This window comes from Prorops nasuta, unplaced genomic scaffold (genome assembly GCF_024137725.1).
Source record: "Prorops nasuta isolate Cenicafe-Biocafe unplaced genomic scaffold, Cenicafe_Pnas_1.2 PNAS00006, whole genome shotgun sequence".
In the NCBI taxonomy this organism is placed as follows: Eukaryota; Metazoa; Arthropoda; class Insecta; order Hymenoptera; family Bethylidae; genus Prorops; species Prorops nasuta.
In genome coordinates this window covers 8,330,693-8,351,666 of record NW_027116803.1, presented here as the reverse complement: position 1 = coordinate 8,351,666, position 20,974 = coordinate 8,330,693, and the positions used below count along the sequence as shown (strand labels likewise).

At 33.0% G+C, this 20,974-nt stretch overlaps 4 protein-coding genes across 6 annotated transcripts; 2 read left to right on the top strand and 2 right to left on the bottom strand.

Annotated features, from left to right (window-relative positions):
- Nucleotides 1-3,983: 3,983 nt before the first annotated feature.
- LOC136774651 (uncharacterized) lies at nt 3,984-5,818 on the top strand. Its single transcript, XM_066729067.1, has 6 exons — nt 3,984-4,089; nt 4,172-4,240; nt 4,328-4,498; nt 5,159-5,424; nt 5,494-5,599; nt 5,688-5,818. Exons 1-6 carry the CDS (start codon nt 3,984-3,986, stop codon nt 5,816-5,818), a joined length of 849 nt encoding a protein of 282 aa, XP_066585164.1.
- Nucleotides 5,819-5,916: 98 nt separating this feature from the next.
- On the bottom strand, nt 5,917-7,247 carry LOC136774650 (uncharacterized). Its single transcript, XM_066729065.1, has 4 exons — nt 7,054-7,247; nt 6,850-6,990; nt 6,511-6,778; nt 5,917-6,444 (listed from the first exon to the last, which is right to left on the bottom strand). Exons 1-4 carry the CDS (start codon nt 7,245-7,247, stop codon nt 5,917-5,919), a joined length of 1,131 nt encoding a protein of 376 aa, XP_066585162.1.
- Nucleotides 7,248-9,593: 2,346 nt separating this feature from the next.
- Nucleotides 9,594-13,250, top strand: Mps1 (Monopolar spindle 1). 2 transcript variants are annotated; one of them, XM_066728591.1, is made up of 8 exons: nt 9,594-10,265; nt 10,356-10,716; nt 10,786-11,070; nt 11,140-11,937; nt 12,019-12,179; nt 12,254-12,465; nt 12,552-12,917; nt 12,993-13,250. In XM_066728591.1, exons 1-8 carry the CDS (start codon nt 10,034-10,036, stop codon nt 13,017-13,019), a joined length of 2,442 nt encoding a protein of 813 aa, XP_066584688.1. In that variant the 5' UTR covers nt 9,594-10,033; the 3' UTR covers nt 13,020-13,250. The 2 variants fall into 2 exon arrangements, with proteins under 2 accessions (XP_066584688.1, XP_066584687.1); XM_066728590.1 differs by having other exon boundaries at nt 9,594-10,716.
- Nucleotides 13,251-13,394: 144 nt separating this feature from the next.
- On the bottom strand, nt 13,395-18,465 carry LOC136774358 (nucleolar complex protein 4 homolog B). 2 transcript variants are annotated; one of them, XM_066728592.1, is made up of 5 exons: nt 17,935-18,465; nt 15,496-15,598; nt 14,847-15,308; nt 14,400-14,757; nt 13,395-14,319 (listed from the first exon to the last, which is right to left on the bottom strand). In XM_066728592.1, the coding sequence occupies exons 1-5, from the start codon at nt 18,076-18,078 to the stop codon at nt 13,806-13,808; spliced, it is 1,581 nt and encodes a 526-aa protein (XP_066584689.1). In that variant the 5' UTR covers nt 18,079-18,465; the 3' UTR covers nt 13,395-13,805. The 2 variants fall into 2 exon arrangements, with proteins under 2 accessions (XP_066584689.1, XP_066584690.1); XM_066728593.1 differs by lacking the exon at nt 17,935-18,465 and adding an exon at nt 15,749-17,904.
- Between the last annotated feature and the right edge of the window lie 2,509 nt (nt 18,466-20,974).

The following is a 20,974-nucleotide window of genomic DNA, read 5'->3' as shown; positions in this document are numbered from 1 at the left end:
GCGCAAGCGCACACGTCTGACAGAATTAAAGAGGCGAATTTCGTGTTGCTAAATTTAAAATTCATGTTTACAATTATGACAGAGCAATGACAGATGTTTGTGACGACAAGGTTATAATATGAATATCAGATAAGTATTTGATTTTCGTAATTAATATAAACGTTGTTTAATGTAAAAGAAGTTGAGTCTTTGTTTGAAATATGTTACAGGTTTGCTTCTGCTCGTCTTATTATATAGGAATAGATGGAACATGTATACAGGGTGTAATGAATCGACCGCCTTTTCTCGTAACTGGAGGTTCGGGGTGACAAACTGAGTGCACGTGTAAAATTTCGTTCGAATCGTTCAAGAGGTTTAAAAGTTATTTCTATTTAAAAATCATCGTTTTTCAGTCCTTTTCGAACGACTTTAATTGCATAATGGAAAGTGGAGAAAGTGAAAAACAATTGATGAGCACCCAGCTAGAATGTAAAAATTATCGATTGCGTGCGATAATACTTTTGCTATTTATTTCTTTAATCTGGCTATTACATCAATTTTAAAAATAGCAAAATCCTTTTCATTACATTTCCAATTCAATTCAGTACAGTTATCATTGACTGAATTTATGGAAAGAGCGAGAAGACGCAATGAAAAGGAAAGTATCAGAAACTAAGATGTCGCGCGAACCCACTGATAATTTAATAGGAAACGCATGAGGGCATTCTCTTTCTACTAACGAAGCTAAAGGGAATGATTCAAAATCAATACATTGATGAAGGAGAAAACTAAACTCACCCATTAAATGTTCTGCAAGTTCCTTTAAATCGAAGTTTTTGAATAGCTTCAAACTGGCTCCTCGATGATTTCCAGAAAGCACACTATCACTGATTTTGCATTTAAACACTTGTGAATTTAAACAAATTAGGTATTAACCTACGTTTCTTCAAAACACTGGTGAATTTGACACTTTTGAACTGTTTGAAGTAAGGTGATTAAGAAAGTTCGAAACGAATTATTGATTATTCTATCTCTCTGTGTCTCTCTTTTCAGCCTACTTCAAACAGTTCAAAAAGTGTCAAATTAACCGGTGTTTTGAAGAAACGTAGGTTAACACCTAATTTGCTTAAATTCGCGAGTTCTTAAATGCAAAATCAAAGATAGTGTGCATTCTGGAAATCATCGAGGAGCCAGTTTGAAGCTTTTTCAAAAACTTCGGTGTAAAGGAACTCAGCTTTTTATACACAATGTTCAAAGATTACCTGAAAATAAATCATATGGTTTGTGCATTGTTGATTTTCCATCTACAGGGTCTTTTCCTAACAGCGAAGCATAGGAGATTCGTGTTAGTTGACTATAGCACTCGGAATCATCGAATCTGAGAGCGCTGATTGGTCAATATTACGTAGTACCAACAGATAATAGGCCGTTACCAATAGTTGGATACAAAAAATGAGATTCATCCGCCATATTGGTGTGGAGAATGTTTACATGCTGATCGTAGTAGCAGAAAGAGGTGTAAAATGGAAAAATGTCAAATGTTGTCGTTACTAAAGTAAAAATTGAATACTTTGAATGAAAATGAAGAATATTCGTAATTTTCATTCATTATTTTCAATTTTTACTTTAGTAACCTTACCATTTGACATTTCTCCATTTTACACCTCTTTCTGCTAGGATTAGCATGTAAACATTCACCACACCAATATAGCGAATGAATCTCATTTTTTGTATCCAACTATTGGTAACGGCCTATTATCTGTTGGTATTACGTAATATTGACCAATCAGCGCTATCAGATTCGATCATTCCGAGTGCTATAGTCAACTAACACGAATCTCCTATGCTCCGCTGTTAGGAAAAGGCCCTGCATACAGCTTGGCAAAGCACAAATTGGTGTCAAAGTATTGCAGTAGCTTTATATGTAAAGGCAAATATTTTTGTAGACTATCCTTTAAGGCAGTTTTGGAATCTGAGGCTTTATCATCCAAGTCATCATGTGCCTGTCAAAAAGTCTCCAATTTGTTTAGTTTTCAAAATTTTGTTTAGCTGTTAACTCTTCAAATTGACAATGCATAGAAACTAAATAACCAAAGTATCTGTAACAGATAATATTTCTCACAAAGCATCACGTGTGTATTGTAATACATTTTATCCATATTGATAACTTTTTACTTATCTGACACAGATGCGAACATGACCACCGAGTCGACCTCTCAAATTGAAGTTTACAAGCATTCTAATTCTTAATCACACAAGTCAGCCTCCTGAAGCTACTCCACAATGCTGCCTGCCCAAATCTTTCATTTTCAATCAACTTTATTTTTTTGGAAATGCTTCTTGTCGTCTTATTCACAGCTCGATATTTCAGATGCTCCAGAATTATAATTCAAAACAATGTTTGGACCACAATGTAATAATTAGCTGTCATCCATCGAGAGCTCCAACCGACACAGCCAAGCTATATGTAACGCTTCCTGCAAAACATAACGGATTTGCTATTAAGGGTAAAGCAACAGGGCTCCCTCCATTGCAGTAACATAATAAAAATCATTTGTAAGATCGCATACCAAAATAGTCATGTCTTTAGAGCTGGTTTCGCTATAGATTCAGGCCATACATATGGATTTTATAGCAGTATTAAGCTGTATCGCAATAGCCATTCAATGCATATTATTATATGGCATGGAAATTGCTCCTTCCTGCAGCTATACTCCAACAGCAAAGAAATATTTTCCCAGCATTTTGAATTACACGTACCAATTGCTAAGCATCAAAGATCTTTCAGCACTATAACGCTTACTTAAATTTTAAATACAATATTTAAAAATTACTTGACTATGATCCATATACAGCATCTGGACTCTTATCAGTTTGCATCAAAACAGCTTGGACAGAGCAGAGAAAGAAAACGGATATAACCGAACCTCGTATGTAGATATACTCCCTTGGATGAATAAATATACCCGACGTACCTGTAAATTATATTTCTCACAAAGCATCGCATATATTGTAACAAGTTTAACACATAATGATCAATTTATACTTATCTGAAATAGATTCGAACACAACCCCTGAGTTGACCTGTCAAATTTGTGTTTACCTAAACCTTATACTACTTAATCGTACAAGTCAGCCGCAATCAGCCGGCAGAACTTGTAGCGTGGCTACTTTGCAGAACTGCCAACTCAAAATGAACATTTTCAGATTTTTTGTTTCTTATTTGGCAATCCTACTTTCCATCGTAAAATGGCCCAGAGAAGCAGCGATATTATCAGCTGAAATCAGCTATTGCTGCGAAAAAACTGAAAAAGTTAGAGGAGGAAAGGTATAATGTAAATTATAAATTGTTTATACGTATTATTATTTATAATTTTAAATTATTGTTAAAAGTAACCTAACTTTTTATTTACAGAAGTTTTCTTGAATAAAATTATATATTTAAAATTTCAATATAAAGTCACTAAAATTCCATGTTTGTTTTTTATAAATACGTGTTTAATGTGAAAGTTGTTAAATAAAAATAATGTTCATGCCCATTTTAATAATATTTCTCATTTATTTACTTTGTAACTTTACATCATTTAATTGGTACATTTCTTCTCGATTAATTAATATCATTATAATAACATTCTATAAAACATTGAAAAAATACACAATACATATTTCTTCTTTTAATATAAGCTTGATAAAATTTATCTAACTTGAATTTAAATTATCTTGAAAATGACGTCATTTCCTGGATGGTTTCAGTGCTTTCAACGCAAATTTCTGCTTTTCAAATTTTGCCCCGTTATGTTGACTTTTAAACGATTCTGAAGTTGTCTGTGACAACGGCCCTTAAGGAGCTCGTGCTCGTAAGTAAGGGATGTATTCCGAACCAAGCTGCTCGGCTAATGATTTGTTTTTGAAGGTTGGTAATGGTAAGCCAAGCCGAAAGGTGTTCCGAACCTTGCCTGACCCGGCAAAATGATTATGCTTTAAGTTAAATTTGTATGTTAAATATGTCTGGAAGTTCTGGAAAAGTGTTTATACAGCTTATGGAAGAAAATAATAACGTTGTATATGATTTTTTAGTAACCGAAGAAATTTATTCTTTAATTTGTAATGGTAAATGCCTATATTAATTTTTTTGCAAAATTTGTATGTCATTTAATAATTTTATTTTGTTTTTAAAATACTCTTGGTTTAGATCCATCATATGCCAAACAATTTTTACAAAAGCACAAGAAAATGGCAATTTCCAAAAGTCAAGAGGAGAGTATGTGCCAATTTTTTATTTAACAATGTTTACAAATATATGGAAGTATATAAGTTTATTTTTGTTTATCGTATTTCATATTTATAGATTTAGCAAGTACATCTGAAAAATCAAATACAGAGGAGGTTCAAAGCACAGAGCTACAAGAGGAGATAAATAGACAACAAATGTTTTGCATATCCACTGATATATCTAACCAAGAAAATGAGGAGGAGAATGTGGATGATCCGGAACCCAGTTGCAGTAATATTAGTTCAGGTTTAAACATTAAAAAAAAAATATATATATATATATATATATATATACAGGGTGTATCTCTAACGGCGGCATATAGGAGATTCGTGTTAGTTGACTATAGCGCTCAGGACGATAGTAACTGAGAGTGCTGATTGGTCAATATCATGTAGTGCCAACTTGAAATGGTCCGTTACCAATAGATGAATACGAAAAATGAGACCCATCCGCCATTTTGGAGTGGAGAAGTGTTTACATGCTAGTTGTAGCAGAAAGAGGTGTGAAATGGAAAAATGTCAAATAGTGAGGTTACTAAAGTAAAAATGGAAAATAATGAATGGACAGTTCGAATATTCTTACTTTCCATTCATTATTTTCCATTTTTACTTTAGTAACCTCACTATTTGACATTTTTACATTTCACACCTCTTTCTGCTACAACTAGCATGTAAACACTTCTCCACTCCAAAATGGCGGATGGGTCTCATTTTTCGTATTCATCTATTGGTAACGGACCATTTCAAGTTGGCACTACATGATATTGACCAATCAGCGCTCTCAATTACCATCTTCCTGAGCGCTATAGTCAACTAACACGAATCTCCTATATGCCGCCGTTAGAGATACACCCTGTATGTTCTTTAATTAACGCTAGGCTGATTCCATGTATTTGTTCATGCTTAGATAGGAATGTTAGACATCATTGGTCACTAAATGAGACAAAATTATTATTGCACATATTCTCAGAAATTAACGAAAAGATACAAACTAAAAAACTTACTTATTCTAATGCATGGAAAAGTGTTGCAGCACAGATGAAAGCATATAAATATTTTTTTACACCATCGCAGTGCTGTGCTAAAATTGAAAACTTAAAAAAAATGTATAAAAATATTGTTGACCATAACCGACAAAGTGGAAATTCACGTAAAACAATGGAAAATTTTGACGTAAGTTCTATAAAAAGTAAGATAAGGTGTGTATTGACATTTTAGTATTAAATGTATTCTTTTTTACAGATATTAGATAAAATATTCGGTAAAATGCCATACATCAATCCTGTTTCGACTGCTGGGACAAGTATTCCTCTTAGTCAACATTTGGAAGATAATAGATTCAACAAAGGTAATTAATGATTATATTATTTTGCTGAGCGCTTAATACTTTCTCTGAAGAATTTCAAATGCAACTAAAGTTGTTGATAAATTTTCAGGTTGTAAGCGAAGCTCAGTGAATGATCTATTAAGTGAAATCGTAGAGCTTATAAAAAAGAAACTTGAAATAGATAAAAATTACAAGCAAGAAAAATTAAATATACTAAAAGATATTAAAGATAAATTATAGGTAATTTTAAGTGGACCAGGATACAAAATACAATTTTACTATTATGTTTAAACATTAATATTCTATTTTCAAATATTATAAAGTTGTTCTAAAACAAATTATACATTTCTCAAAGAATACAAATTACTTTTAATTTCATCACGCTTACAAACACCTTCTTCTTTTTGCTCTCTTGTAATTTCTAATGGTCCTTGATCTTCAACATCATCCATAACCAGAATTGGATAGCTTATTTCATCGCCTCTTAATAGACATACATTATGAAGCACAGTGCAAGCAATAATGTAAAAAGGTATTAGGTCTGTCCTCCTCATTGGTAGTTTATCCAGAAGAAACCTCCATCGTCCTTTTAAAAGACCTATTGCTCGTTCTACAATTATTCTACTTCGAGATAACACATGATTAAAATGTGTTTCTTGAAGAGACAAGTGGCCATTATCCTTGTATGGGACCATTACACATTTTTGGATTGTATAAGCTGAGTCCCCAATCAGGTGTTTATTACCAAAATAATTATCCATGCATCTTTGTTGGACTCCAGAATATTTAAAACTTCTCATGTCATGGACTGAGCCAGGCATACCAGCATAACAATGAATAAACTCCATTTTTTCATTACAAATTACCTTTGGAGAATATAATTTCAACAAATATAACAAAATTACAATATGTTACTTTCAAATATGTCTTACTTGTAGTTGTATAGAGTGAAAGCCTTTTCTGTTGACATAAGCATTTGAATTTTCTTTTGGAGCTGCGATTCTCACATGCGTTCCATCGACAATTCCAATTACTCCTGGAAATCCATATTTTACTGCTATAGCATTAGAAGTAGCCTCTACTTCTTCTAATGTTGGCCAACGAATAAAAAAGTTTCGTAGCTGACATAAGGCTCTGACCACTCTTTTCACAGCTCGCCAAGCTGTTGCATTACCAATGTTAAATTTGGTTACTACGGACGTAAATAACAATAAATAAGTAGATTTATATATAAATTATTAACACATTAATTATTTAGTGTAAATACTCATCTGTATGAATCAGGAGTTGCTAGTACATATAAAGTTATGTAGAGTTGTTTCTCTGCTGAAATAACTGGTCCATCATTATTTATATTTTTTAAATGTGGCTTTAAAATATCCAATAAGAAATAAAAAGTAGACCGGTGCATTCTGTAATTATAGGGATGTTTAAGTTATTAATAGCAAAATATCTTTCATATATCTATAAATTACCGGAAATGTCTCTTAAACTCTTCATCATGGTAAGCATAAATTACATTCTCCATGAGATTAATTACTCTTGGTCTACTTTCTTTAGGATAATTTACGTTTTTGAAAATAAATTCAATTTCTTCCATGTCGCTGTCACTATCATCAGAGCTTGATAAAATAGTGTCAAGCAGTACAACTTTAGCTCCTCTGTTCATTTTTATAATATATCTGAAAAAAAGATTTTTTAAAGTAAAATATTTTATTTTTTTATATTATTTGTTTACTACCAGACTCCTTTGTAAGGTTATATTAGCTTAAGTGTATTTTGTCCAGTTAGGTTCGGAACACCTTTCGGCTTGGTTTACCATTACCAACCTTCAAAAACAAATCATTAGCCGAGCAGCTTGGTTCGGAATACACCCAAGGTTTACTGGGGGTGCGTTCACGGAGACGCTATCAACGCTACTGCGCACATATAGGACGTTTACGTTTGTGATCTGATCCAGATCACACTCCAACCTAACCGCAGAAATGCAACGTCGAAAAGAAATTACTAGATGGATCAGAGGCTTCCGCGTGAGCTCGATCCGATCCGATCAAGAGATTCAGGGGGTTGGTGATCAGACTGATCAGACAGATTTGGCTACTGCATTGGGGTATTACTGACGTACCAACAGCGAACGGCATTAACATAATTGAAGTGACAATAACTATTATCCAAAATAATTTTAATTTAAAAATATATAAAAAAGATAAGCTGATATTATAGAAAGCAATTATATTTAAATTGACATAAGCTTAAGGCATATTTTTGAAAATTCTTTGATATGGATATTGTACAAAGTGATAGAATTAATATTGATTTTTTTCTTTAGATTTATGAAATAGAATAATGAATAGAAGTTGACAATATAGCATAGGTATATTAATGATATAGAATAAATAATATCTGAAAATATTTGCTTTTTTAATTACTATTTATATGTAACACATATCAGATCCATGTAAAAGTGTAGATTTTACTTGTTATAATAACTTAATTGTATAAATATGTTTAACGTATGATACAAAAATAAATTGCATTTATAATACTTGAAACGACAGTATAGACTTAGCTAATACATACTATGTGTCAAATAACAAATTACCCACTTTATACATTTTAGTAATAATTTAAAATTTTTCATTATTTGGAAAGCTTATAATATTTCTTTCTGAAGTCATATTTGAGCAGTGTCTCCTCTTCACAAGTGCCTTATCAAGAATAAGCATAATTAGTGGAACCAATTGTTGAAGGCATATTACATATGTAAAGGACTACGCATGGGGTAAAACCTTTTACGAAGAGGTGATATGACTATATGTATGAGCTACCAGAAATAAGGAAATGTACTATTTATGTCTTCGTAAAAGGTTTTACCTCAGGCGTATTCAGATTACATGTATAATATGCCTTCAACAATTAATTCCACTAATTATGCTTATTCTTGATAAGGCAATTGTGAAGAGGAGACACTGCTCAAATATGACTTCAGAAAGAAATTTTATAAGCTTTCCAAATAATAATAAATTTGTAATTATTACTAAAATGTATAAAGTGGGTAATTTTTTATTTGACACATAGTATTAGCAAAGCTTATACTGTCGTTTCAAGTATAATAAATGCTATTTATTTTTTTATCATACATTAAATATATATGTAGAATTAAGTTATTATTATAACAAGTAGAATCTACACTTTTACATGGATCTGGTATGTGTTACAAATAAATAGTATTTAAAAATCAAATATTTTCAGATATTATTTATTCTATATCATTAATATACCTATGCTATATTGTCAACTTCTATTCATTATTCTATTTCATAAATCTAAAGAAAAAAATCAATATTAATTCTATTACTTTCTACAATATCCATATCAAAGAATTTTCAAAAATATGCCTTAAGCTTATGTCATTTTTAATATAATTGCTTTCTATAATATTAGCTTATCTTTTTTATATATTTTTAAATTAAAATTATTTTGGATAATAGTTATTGTCACTTCAATTACATCAATGCCGCTCGCTGTTGGTACGTCAGTAATATCCCAATGCGGTAGCCAAATCTGTCTGATCAGTCTGGTCACCAACCCTCTAAATCTCTTGATCGGATCGGATCGAGCTCACGCGGAAACCTCTGATTCAACTAGTAATTTTTTTTCCGACGTTGCATTCCTGCGGCTAGGTTGGATCGTGATCTGGATCGGATCACGAACGTAAACGTCCTATAATGGGTGCGTTCCGAGTCACGCATATGCGCGCAGTAAGCACTTAAATTCTATAATAAATGTGACATAAACTGTACATTCTATGCGCTTCATGCGTGATTTGGAATGCACCCAATAGGCAATTTTCTCTGCGCAGTAGCACAAATAGCGCTAAATAGCGTCTCCGTGAACGCACCCTGGGTATCTCGTATATTTTACTAAGGTGGGGTGGTAACCCTGACTACCGATGTTATGTAGACAAGATGGAGCAGCCAATGAAATATTGCGATAAAATTTAAACTTGTTAATCTAGTAGAAAAACTGAGAAGAAACCAGTACAGTGCATCGTCAAATCGATGGAAGTAATTGCTACTTTATAGTCAAATTTTTTAAACAAAAATGATTATTTGTGATGCATACATATAACTAGAAACTGTATATTGCATTATATATTTCATATCTAAAAAGAAAGTAACATACATATATCAAGTTTGATCCAAAAGCAATTACAATACTTATACTTTGACAGGTGACCAACGATGCTCTTGATTGGGCACTGTGAAAATAAAACAAGTTTTCGCTTTTTACAAAAAGAGTGCCAACGAAGATTATTACACATATTAAAAATTGGCGTGTTCGGATAGTATTAAAATATGAATTTTAAATTAGATTAATCCATTTTATAGACTAATTTGGGCGGCGCCTAATTTAAATAAATATCATTTTCACTTTTTCAAATTTACACAAAGAATGGAGGATTCTTTGTCTAACTATAGATCAAGTATACCGGGTAATTTAGGCTTGCAAGGTTCTGCTAATTTACGGCCAAAGTTTCAGCCAATTCGTATAAAAGCTTTAATGCATTTTGGGGAAAGCGATGATGATGAGAGTGAAAAGAATGCATCAGACTCCGACCAGGTTGAAGAAGATGACCCACAGCCTTTGGAAGATAATAGCTCACTTGAGGATGCGCATGAAATAAGTATTGATATTCCTCATAATAACTCTGATAAAACATTGAACAATTTGGAAAGCATTCCAGAAGTGTCTCATAGTGATACTGCTTCTCCAGATACTATCAAGTACTCCAATAAGATATCAAATGAGAAAGAAGTAAAGCAAAGCAATCAAAAGGAAAAATATAATGTATTTTCTACTGCAACATGTATTTCAAATCCTGTATTGCACGAGTCTTCCATACCCTTTGTACAGAATAATGTGAGCAATAATAAAAATGAAACTAATGATTCCATCAGTAGCTTACCGATATCACAAGATAAAAAAGAGCACATACAATCTGATAATTATGTAGAAGGAAGCATGCCCAATTTTGCTATTAAAAACAGATTATCATGTAACAATCAAGAGCATTTGGAAGATATTAAACCAGATGTAATCGAAGAAGGGGCTTTTACTATGCAGGAAAAGCAAGGGTACAATAAATTATAAATGGTAAAAAGTATATAGTCTATAAGTAACTGAAGTTTGCTTTTAACTTCTAGGCGTTTGGTAAACGAAACTCCAATGAAAAATACACCATCGATTTCATTACGCCCCCAACCATGTTTATCCCATAGAAGCCTGTTTACAACACCCCAAGATAAGGAAAAATGTACTACTTCTGGGAATATTGTGAATACTCCAGCAACAATTCTTTCTCATTGGGCGCAACATAACATGAAACAAACTCCGCTGCAAACAAAAAACTTTATTAGTAAAGAAAATGAAAAGACTCCACACATATTTGCTTCAGGATCTAAATTCTCATCTCATTGTGGTTATTCCAGGTTCGGTTCTTTACTTTATATGAGTATATTTATTACCATTATTACTACTAATAAAAATGTATTTGTTAGGTCTGCAACTAAAGATGTGAGACGACCATTAACAGATTCAGTTGGGTTTTCAAAATCAACAAGCAATTCTAATTCAATAAATAATTCCTTAGGATCAAGGTTGCATATTTTACATGGTACTCAGTTGTCAAAATTAGAGGAATCATCGCCTGAAGCTGTAACTATTGAAAAATGTAATGATAAAAAGGAGGAAAATTATACAGATGCATCAAAATATCAACCAACGGATAATGGGCGAAAACAAGAGAAATATTCAAATTCGGAAGAGATAAAAGAAAACAGGCATCCAAAGGTAGCTGATACTATTGAGTTCAATACTCAATCGAAAGGCGATAAAATTTTGATGCCTAAAAATGTATCAAACTGTAAAGTTAATTTAAATTCACAATTTGATACACAACAAGCGTATAAAAACAATAGCAATGCTGTGCAGATGTTAGATTGTAAGAAAATAGAAAGAGAGCCTTCTGTGCCTTCTAAGGTACATTTAGAGCCAGATATGAAAACTGTTATAGACAAAATGTCAGCTACATCATTCCCAACACCGTTTACTGCTGCGAATTCGAAACAAAATAAATCTATATTGATAAAGGGAAATGAATATTTAATACTTGGAGTGCTTGGACGAGGAATGAGTGGGGAGGTTTACAGAGTTCAAGATGTGATGTCTTCCGAATTACGAGCTGTTAAATGTGTAAATCTGAATTGTATGGATAAAGAAGCAGCTCAGGGTTGCTTAGAAGAAATTTCCATGCTTAATAAACTGCAGGCATCATGTGTCGTTAAAATGTTCGATTAGTAAGTAGGAATGTTTCAAGCTTTTTATTTATTCCTCATAGTAAAATTCATAAATAAAAGCAAATAAAAAAATTTTTACAGTGAAATAAAATTTCCTATGGTATATGTAGTAATGGAAATGGGTGATACTGATTTAAGTAGATTGCTAAGGTCAATGTTGCAGCATAAACAGTTACCACTTACAATGATCCTTTATTATTGGACGGAAATGCTTACTGCGGTGAAACATATTCATGATAATGGTAATTTTTAAGCTAATTAACGATATTCGATAAACTTTTAGATATAAGTTCTACTACAAATTTTTACATTTTAGGTGTAATTCATTCAGATTTAAAACCAGCAAACTTTCTTTTAGTCAGAGGGCGACTTAAATTAATAGATTTTGGTATAGCTTCTAGCATGAATGCGGATATGACATCTGTCATAAAAAATTCTCCAATTGGAACATTAAATTATATCAGTCCTGAAGCTTTACTGGATATTGGAGGAAATGATGATTCCCCCAATCATAATCTTAAGTATAAGGTAAAAATTTTCTTAAAATAAAGCAGGGTAATCTTAAGCAAATAATCTTTGAAACTATCTACAGCAATTTAACTTTTGACAAACAGATAACGTTTAAGTCAGATGTCTGGTCATTGGGGTGTATTTTGTACAGTTTAGTATATGGTTATACGCCATTTCAACACATTCGGTCGCAGTACGCTAAAATAAATGCCATTACCAATCCAAAGCCAAATATTCAATTTCCTGTGTCATTTCAAGATGGTTCTAAGCCTCCACCTCCTATTTTAATCAGCGTTATGCGAAAGTGCCTTCAACACGATCCAAAAGCAAGACCAACTGTAGGGGAGCTTTTACAAATTCAATATGTACCGACTACGTCAATCGTTGCTCCTGTGCCTCAAATTCCAAGTAATATTTTGGTAAAAATAAAAAATGCTTTAAGCGAAGAAGAATGGCGACAATTATTAGAGGTAGGATTAGCTCACTGATACTTTTATAAATTTATAATTGTCAAAGGGAATAAGGATTTAATGATTTTATTTCAGACTCTGGAACAAAGGAGACAAGTTTAGTATACACTGGTATAAAGTATGTATATACATATAGAAATCTATATCCACTAAATAACTTATATATAATAATATTCACTACAAGCATAGAGCTTTTGATTGTATTATAATATGATATTATGGTTTGAAATTAAGGTTTATTATGAAAAATAAAAAAGTACAATGTAACAATAGATAGAGTATTGCTCTAAAGTATTTTGTACAACTCATTTTTAGATTGGCTAAGATAAACTTTGTATGTAACCAGAGATATAATTACAAAATACTTATGAGTGGCACCGTATGAAATTACTGCTTTCTTCATTAAACTTCAAGGACTAGTGACTAGTAGTTCAAGTATCAAATACTTGAACTATAACTAAAATAATATCCACGTGATTTAGACAGTAAAATTAAATATTTTTATTGTATAGCTGACGATCATGTGTACAAGTGACTTGCTGTATGACAAGATCAGCTTATAGATTGTAGCTATAAGCTATTAAGCTGCCTGGCTACTAAAACTGAAGTATGTAAGCTTTTTTAACATTTCTCATACATGTGTGAGACTTTAAATAAAACATTGCTCTAATTATGCCCAAAAGATAATACTAAGTACAAAAGTGTCAATTCTTGAATTGTAGATATACAATATAAAAAAATTACAAAGATGCGTATGCAATTTTTTTCATATCCGTGTGTATTTATATATCTTTCAGTATTTAGAATCCTGGTTTTTTACTTCAAATACACATGATCATATAATTATTGCACAATATTTTGGCAATGAGCATACGCAGCTTGTACATATCAATGCATAGTCGTCGTAAGTTGCCAATATTGTAATAATCGTTCCCCCCTAGGTAAAGCCATTGTACTTGGTCTTTCAAAAGTAAACATAATATCTTGCACTTTACTTTTCAATTCACGGTCAAAAATGTGGCCACCTGTACGTTCTAAGGCAGATGCCATGTCGTATTCCACGGATGGCAAAGGGTCTCGTATGAAACGTGCTGCGGTAGCAATACTGGGTAATATGTGCAACTGCAAGGCCCGTATTTCCCATAGGCTACTGAGTAGCGCATTGCTTAATAAAGGATCCCGCTCTTCCATAAGAAAAGGATCTCCAGCACCCTCGCCTATAGCTTCGTTCGACATTACTTCTCCCCCTTGCGGATGATCGATAAGTCGCTTTAATCCAGGATGCCTCAAAAGAAGATTTCCGACAAATAATAAAATTATTAATATATCTTCCGGAGGCGCAACTAAGGTAAGCCGTGAAAGTCTTTTGGCAAAAGCAGCTACCAGAGTTTCTGGTAAATGCCTACAACATAAAACCATGATAAATATTAAAAATTAATATCAACTTCAACGTCTTTTCGCTATTTCAAAGGAATTACTTACGTGGAGCTCAAAAAAAGATCAGACAGGTAAAACAATCGAGCTTTATATTTTGTATGAAAAATTTCTGGCTCAAACATAGAGTAGAGCTTTGTAAATATATTTGGATATTCTAGATTATGCTTGGTAACTAATAAAAATACTCCTTGAAGTGCAAGCAAACCGATAGGACCATCTGCATCCAATGAATCCATTAAGAAGTCTGTTAATAATACTGGCTTTTCTAAATGAGGCATTACACGCTCAAGTAAGACAACTAATAATTGTTTGTGTAATTGTGGTGTAAGCTCCCAATGCATTATACAACCCCAAATTTTGTTTAGTGCTTTTTTGGCACTTACTTGATCCCATTTAAAACCATCTGTTAGAAAATAAAGATCAAATTATAATCGTAGAAAAAAAATAACTTTAAAGTAATATATAACTGTTTAAATATCTTAGAATGAATACTTTTATACGAGCCGCATAATAGTTCCACCACATTATCAGGATTTTTATGATCTTTCTCCGTTGGCAATTGTAATTTATGGATGAGTTCAAGTAGATTATGTATATAAATCTCCTGTGGCTGCTTTTTAGGAGTAAGCGAAGGTAGACATTTCCAAGTATAATATAATGCATCCATGTACCCAGTCATTTCTTGGAAACGTGTGATAAGATTTGTTTGGTTTTTTTCAGGTGACAACAGAGTCATAAGAATAAGTTTTAAACGATGCAATGGAAAATAGTATTCAAATTCTCCTATTGGTTCTATTGGTGCTTTGCCTTCTTCTGCCATTAGTTTCATAGCTGTTGTAAGAGCCTGCAATTGAACTACTGGTTTCCCATTTTCTATGGTCCACAGTAGTTTTGTCCAAACCTCTTCATAGCAGTTTCTCAGCCAGCCGATATAACGTAGTTCTGGGCTAGGTTCTACAGAAAAGTGGAATGCTATTAACTTGCATAGAATGAAGGATTAGTAAAGGATTTATTCGTTCTATAGTAATTAACATTGTTACAATCAATGTTATATGATAAAAATTACTTAAAATGTGATGCTTCAAAGAAGATTTAATTTTGAGAATTAGCGAAGCGATCATAGAGTTACTTTTTGACTTACCTGATATAGTGAGGCTAATTGTTTGTTCAAGATACATATCCCCTCTCTTTAATACTTCAACAAATATTGTTTCTACAGTAAGAAGGCAAGACATCATCAATTCCTGAAGAAACAAAAATTTTAATCAGTGGAAAATCTATTCCATATATTAAATTTGAACTAAAAGTTAATAAGTTTGGTTATCAAGACATTAATAGTATTGACTTCTTGACTTCAGTGATATAAGATTGTACCCGTTTCGGGGAAAACATACACAATCAGGTTCCCACACACGCACATATAATGTGCGTTTCGATGCATGTACGCAACCGCCTCCACTTGTCTTTCTGCTAAAAAAAACGGCTGCAATATTGTATCACTGCTTGTTTATCGAAAACTCAATTTATAATTTCCATGCCCAGTATATTATGCAAAGAAAAAAAAAAACAACACAATTGGCTGTCACAACACTGGCGTGATTTGACGTGCCAAGGCCCAGAGGTATTGGTGTGTTTTTAAAAACGTTACCCAGGTGCATTTGTAATAGCATTTTCCCTTTTGCTAAACATTCTGCGATTGTTACATTATAGAGCGCCAAGTGTAATTAAAGATTTTCTAAGCAGTTTATACTATATTACACGATGATAAACAAGTGTAACCAGGTGTTAAGTTTAAAGTTGTATAACATCGAGTACATTGTGATTTGAACGTTTTACGATGACATTTTTTTGATGTGACATCTACAAACCGGAAAGCCGATCGCGGTAAGCGCATTCACGAATAACCAATCGATACGGGAAAAAACGTATTACTAGACAATGCTCTGCACAGACGAATACTGGAAACCTAAACGTACCTTAACAGTTGAAGACTATAAAATTATGTATATCTCTCATAGAAAAAACTATTAGTTGATGCAATATACGAAGTTATATTTATCAACAGGTTTTTGTTTCTTTTAACTAAACACCTTTGAGGGATAGTTTTTCTCCTCCTAATGGTAACATTTTTCTGTTTAGTAAAACTTTTTACGCTTTTGGGGTATTTCTGTCTATATCGGCTGTATAAGTTGATACTGTCAGAAGTATAATGATTCAATCTTATGAAATAAACAAGAGCGTATATAGCGTTGTTCTTCATTGTAAATAGTGTAGCAAATAGAAAATACTATAAGCAGTAGTTGGCAAAATTTCGGGTGTCACCTAGAGCCATGTCAGAGGAACGTTCGGAAGTTTCAAGTCAAGTCATTCGAGTGCACCTTCGAGCACATTTTGCTACTTTGGATTTCTAAAGCAGATGTAGCTAATTTTAGCTCGTTCCGGGATTTAAAACTACTGGTAGGAATACTCTAAAACTCGTTATTGATCATTGTCGATTTTTTAAGTTATTTATACCCCTCTGCTCTGGTTTATTAATCAGTCAATAGGACAAAATTAGTACCTTGAAATCAATAACATTCAAAGTCAAAATTAGGTTACCTTTGCCCAATGCAAACGATAATAAAAATTCAAAAATATTTTAAACTGTTCCAGTAAAAAGACAACTGATTATTTCATCAACCTAAATGTTATTTATATTTTTAGATTTTTGAGCTTGAATAAGTATACTACTTTCAATTAGAAGCTGTTTTTGTTTGTTTTTCTATTAATTATTGCATCTCATCGTCACCGCTTTCGCTGTTATGGAATAAACTCATAATATAACTTTTATTAATTTGAAGTTATAACGGCATAGCTACGAGCTAGTTTCTTTTTTATAAAAAATCAACATCAAAATTTAAATTAATTTAAATTTTTATCAAGACCTAACGAAGCTGACGTGTTACATGACACAAGTGCTAAAAATAGGGAAATCTGTGAAAAAATCCGAGTAGCTGTTCCGAAACTTTTCGCATCCAATAAACTGCCTAAACGCCATACTATAATGTAATAACCTAACTCGTATCCAATTACATCCACAAAACAGTTTTCAAACACAGTCTAGCTCATTTTAATCGGCGACGGGCAGAGCTAGGCCGCGGTTTCCTAAAGCACGTGGAGAGGACCTGAATCCAGGAACATTTCGGAGACAAAACTTTTAACATATAGAAATGTGTGTGTGTGTGTACATATATATAGACGCATCATGCAACAGATGTGGCGTAAATTGTAGCAAAGCAATTTGGTACTGGAAGTTTTGAGAACTTGAAATGTTAAAAGGTCTATGAGTTGAGAATGTGTAACTGTAAATATATGAAAAGAGTCCATAAAAAATAACCAGTTACTAATAGATAGCGCTGATAGTATACATATGTGCACCATTGCACACTCACATCACTGTATTGTATTGGTATATACAGAGCAAATAGACCTTATTATTTCAGAAAAAATATAATTGTAAGTTTTTGAAACGTAAAAGAAAATAAAATAGTAACTGTAATAACTACTTATTCTTGTCTTAGCATTCCTATACTATCCTTACATTCCATTGACTGAGGATATCGACTAAATTATTGGCATGTTTTCTCGATGCCAAAAACTCCTGAGCTTTTTGTCTCAAGAGTCTTGATGACATTTTTTGCCCTGAGAATGCGCCGGGAAGATCCGAAGTTTCCACCGTCGCCATGATTGCTTATAAGTCAAGCTGCTATTAATGCTGTGTTGCTAAAACTTTGCAATTGCTGACTTGGATATTGAAAATTCAGACTTGATTCCGCTATTGTATGCTAATATCAATTTCAATACTCTGTAATCGATTTGGCTTTTGTACCGCAGATTGTAATGTTTTTCTCAGTTTCTAAATCCGACCTGTTCAACTTTGTTTTAGCTTATTAACATATACAGCACTGGCACAAAAGAACAAAACTCGCAACAAGGTCGTGCACTCTCCGCAGTACATTAGTACAATAATTTCACTGAATTGACTGATTAATTTCACTCTCCATTGCTATCGCCGTCAGCCTGGCGGAAATGCCGGAAATTGAGTGATACCATAAACTACTTAGGAGGTAGTGTCTTCTTCTTCTTCTTCTATCTTTATGAACTTTGCTACAATGAGCAATTATTCACTACATGCACTATGGGTGCGTTCGTTTTTGTGCTGGCAGTACTGGCAGTACTACGTCATCACAGTGTATTGCAATCAACGTTCGTTTTTTAATAAGCGTGCTGCATTGCGTACTGCATACTGTATTTTCGAACGGTTGACAGCAGTTTAGTGCCATTTACCGTGGGGTGGGAAATAGCAGCTTATCACATCGAGTATTTACGTGAGCTATCAGAAAGGAAGAAGGGAAGAGGTCTGTGGCAGCCCTGGCACTGCTCCAACACACCTATGCACAGGTTGGCGGCCCTGACGCCACGTAGCGGGACAAAGTCGCAACTCACGTCCTCGAGAGGCGCGAAATTCAAAAAAGCATAAATTACAGGAGACGTTTAAACGAAGCCCGGAACTTCCGTTCATGAAGGTAGTCCTCACTTTTTTCCGGTTCGCTCGCTAAGGAGTTAGTTCTTGAGGTGAAGCGTGTGCGTGAATATCGAGGTACAACGTGAATCTTCTCAAGCATCGAAAAGATCAAAAATTGCAGAAGTCATTGTGATACCATGGTGCATGAATAAAAAATCATAAAAGACCATTTTACGAATACACGATTTTATTATAACCCACAGGTCTATAGTAATTCGGATTGATCATTAGAATAGATCTTTTTTTTTACTTTGCTTGAAAAAAAAAACTGATAACATTTGTTGTATTCAGTGTGGTTAAAGTAATACTGAAAAAGTCTGAAAAAATTGGGAAATTAATAAGTTAACGGGATCCCTCATGCCTACTTTACCGACAGTGCAAGTCAATAAACAATTAAGTTAATATAATTCAAATGCGAAGCAAATTGAACAATCGGGCATTTGTAGGATAATGTGCCAGTCCTATAACGAGTCAAACGAACTTAAAAACACTCAAATTAGTTGAAAAATAACGCTGTACCATTGTGCCGCGTTCTTGAAGAGAGGTTACTTCTGGTTATTTCCACTTCAAGAACGCGGGACAGTGGTACAGCGTCATTCTTCATCCGATTTGAGTTTTTTTAAGCTGGATTGATTCGTTAGAATTGGCACCTTGTCATAAAGAAGCCCGTTTTTGCAATTTGCTTCGCATTTGACTTTTATTAAACGAATTGTTTATTGACTTGTACTGTCGGTAAAGCACGCGTGAGGGATCCCGTTAACGGGATCCCTCATGCCTACTTTATCGACAGTTCAAGTCAATAAACAATTAGTTTAATAAAATTCAAATGCAAAGCGTATTGAACAATCGTGGGTTTGTAGGACAATGTGCCAGTCCTAACGAGTCAAACGAACTTAAAAACACTCAAATTAGTTGAAAAATAACCCTGTAATATTGTGCCACGTTCTTGAAGAGAGGTTACTTTTGGTTATTTCCACTTCAAGAACGCGGAACAGTGGTACAGCGTTATTCTTCATCCGTTTTGAGTTTTTTAAGCTCGATTGACTCGTTATAATTGGCACCTTGTCATAAAGAAGCCCGTTTTTGCAATTTGCTTCGCATTTGACTTTTATTAAACGAATTGTTTATTGACTTGTACTGTCGGTAAAGCACGTGTGAGGGATCCCGTTAACTGAATATCTTGAATACTGATATTCTGATCGATTGGAAAAGACTTTACATTTGTTTAATGAAAATAGTTTGAAATAAACTGTATTCCACACCATCTTGCGAATAAATTTGTAAGCACAGTTTTTTTAAAAAGCATGGTATTCTTGCCTAGATGGTATATAAGTAATCCTTGGTAACCCATATCATTTAGCTTTTGGACAATTATCATACGTATTTTATTTATAACTTCGTATATTAATTGGTTATTTGAAGAGGTGTCAGTAGTATGTACACAGTGGGAAATTGAATCGTGTGTGGTTCGGCTAGTTTCACTCTGTAATTTAACATGGAAAATGATATACTACACTATAGTTAAAAGCACTGTATGTGTATACGTGATTGAACAAAATCAACTTAAGCGCCCTATGTCCATGCTCTATTTGCGTAAAATTATAGAATTTAATTAATCAAACTGTTCTAGTAAATTATGAGATGTATAAAAACCATATGAATATTTGTCCAATCAAAACCATTTTAGCTTAAGAGATTGTAAATTAAATAAGTTAACTTATACAAATTTTTCGCATTTTGATTTATAACTTTTTAAATAAAATTTTTAGATATTTTTTTGAGTAATATAAAAAATAAAAAACATATTTTTCAGTCAACAGAAGTCGAGATATAATTATTTACCCTTCTTTCATCCCACCGTCGTTCATATTAATGAAAAAAAGTAGTCAAAAGCAAATTTTACTTATATATCCCCCCTAAGCTCATACCTTAAGACTTCAAATTTTGCGAAATTTATTTTCTTAGGTAGACCGTCGTTAAAAAAAAATTAAGAAACGTAAACTTAAGTATTTTTATACATATATATTTGAGCATTTTAACCTTAATTTGACTGGAG

Bases quoted from the DNA above. Each gene is read 5' to 3' on its own strand.
- LOC136774651 (XM_066729067.1), top strand. From the start codon at position 3,984: ATGTCTGGAAGTTCTGGAAAAGTGTTTATACAGCTTATGGAAGAAAAT. The intron at 4,499-5,158 runs GTTTAAACATTA...GTTCATGCTTAG, and splicing joins TTGCAGTAATATTAGTTCAG to ATAGGAATGTTAGACATCAT. The intron at 5,600-5,687 runs GTAATTAATGAT...ATAAATTTTCAG, and splicing joins AGATAATAGATTCAACAAAG to GTTGTAAGCGAAGCTCAGTG.
- LOC136774650 (XM_066729065.1), bottom strand. From the start codon at position 7,247: ATGAACAGAGGAGCTAAAGTTGTACTGCTTGACACTATTTTATCAAGC. The intron at 6,991-7,053 runs GTAATTTATAGA...CTATAATTACAG, and splicing joins GAGTTTAAGAGACATTTCCG to AATGCACCGGTCTACTTTTT. The intron at 6,779-6,849 runs ATGAGTATTTAC...ATTGTTATTTAC, and splicing joins GCAACTCCTGATTCATACAG to GTCCGTAGTAACCAAATTTA.
- Mps1 (XM_066728590.1), top strand. From the start codon at position 10,034: ATGGAGGATTCTTTGTCTAACTATAGATCAAGTATACCGGGTAATTTA. The intron at 11,071-11,139 runs GTTCGGTTCTTT...TGTATTTGTTAG, and splicing joins TCTCATTGTGGTTATTCCAG to GTCTGCAACTAAAGATGTGA. The intron at 11,938-12,018 runs GTAAGTAGGAAT...AAATTTTTACAG, and splicing joins GTCGTTAAAATGTTCGATTA to TGAAATAAAATTTCCTATGG.
- LOC136774358 (XM_066728592.1), bottom strand. From the start codon at position 18,078: ATGGCGACGGTGGAAACTTCGGATCTTCCCGGCGCATTCTCAGGGCAA. The intron at 15,599-17,934 runs GTAAGGATAGTA...TTGTTTCTTCAG, and splicing joins ATATCCTCAGTCAATGGAAT to GAATTGATGATGTCTTGCCT. The intron at 15,309-15,495 runs GTAAGTCAAAAA...ACTTTTCTGTAG, and splicing joins AATTAGCCTCACTATATCAG to AACCTAGCCCAGAACTACGT.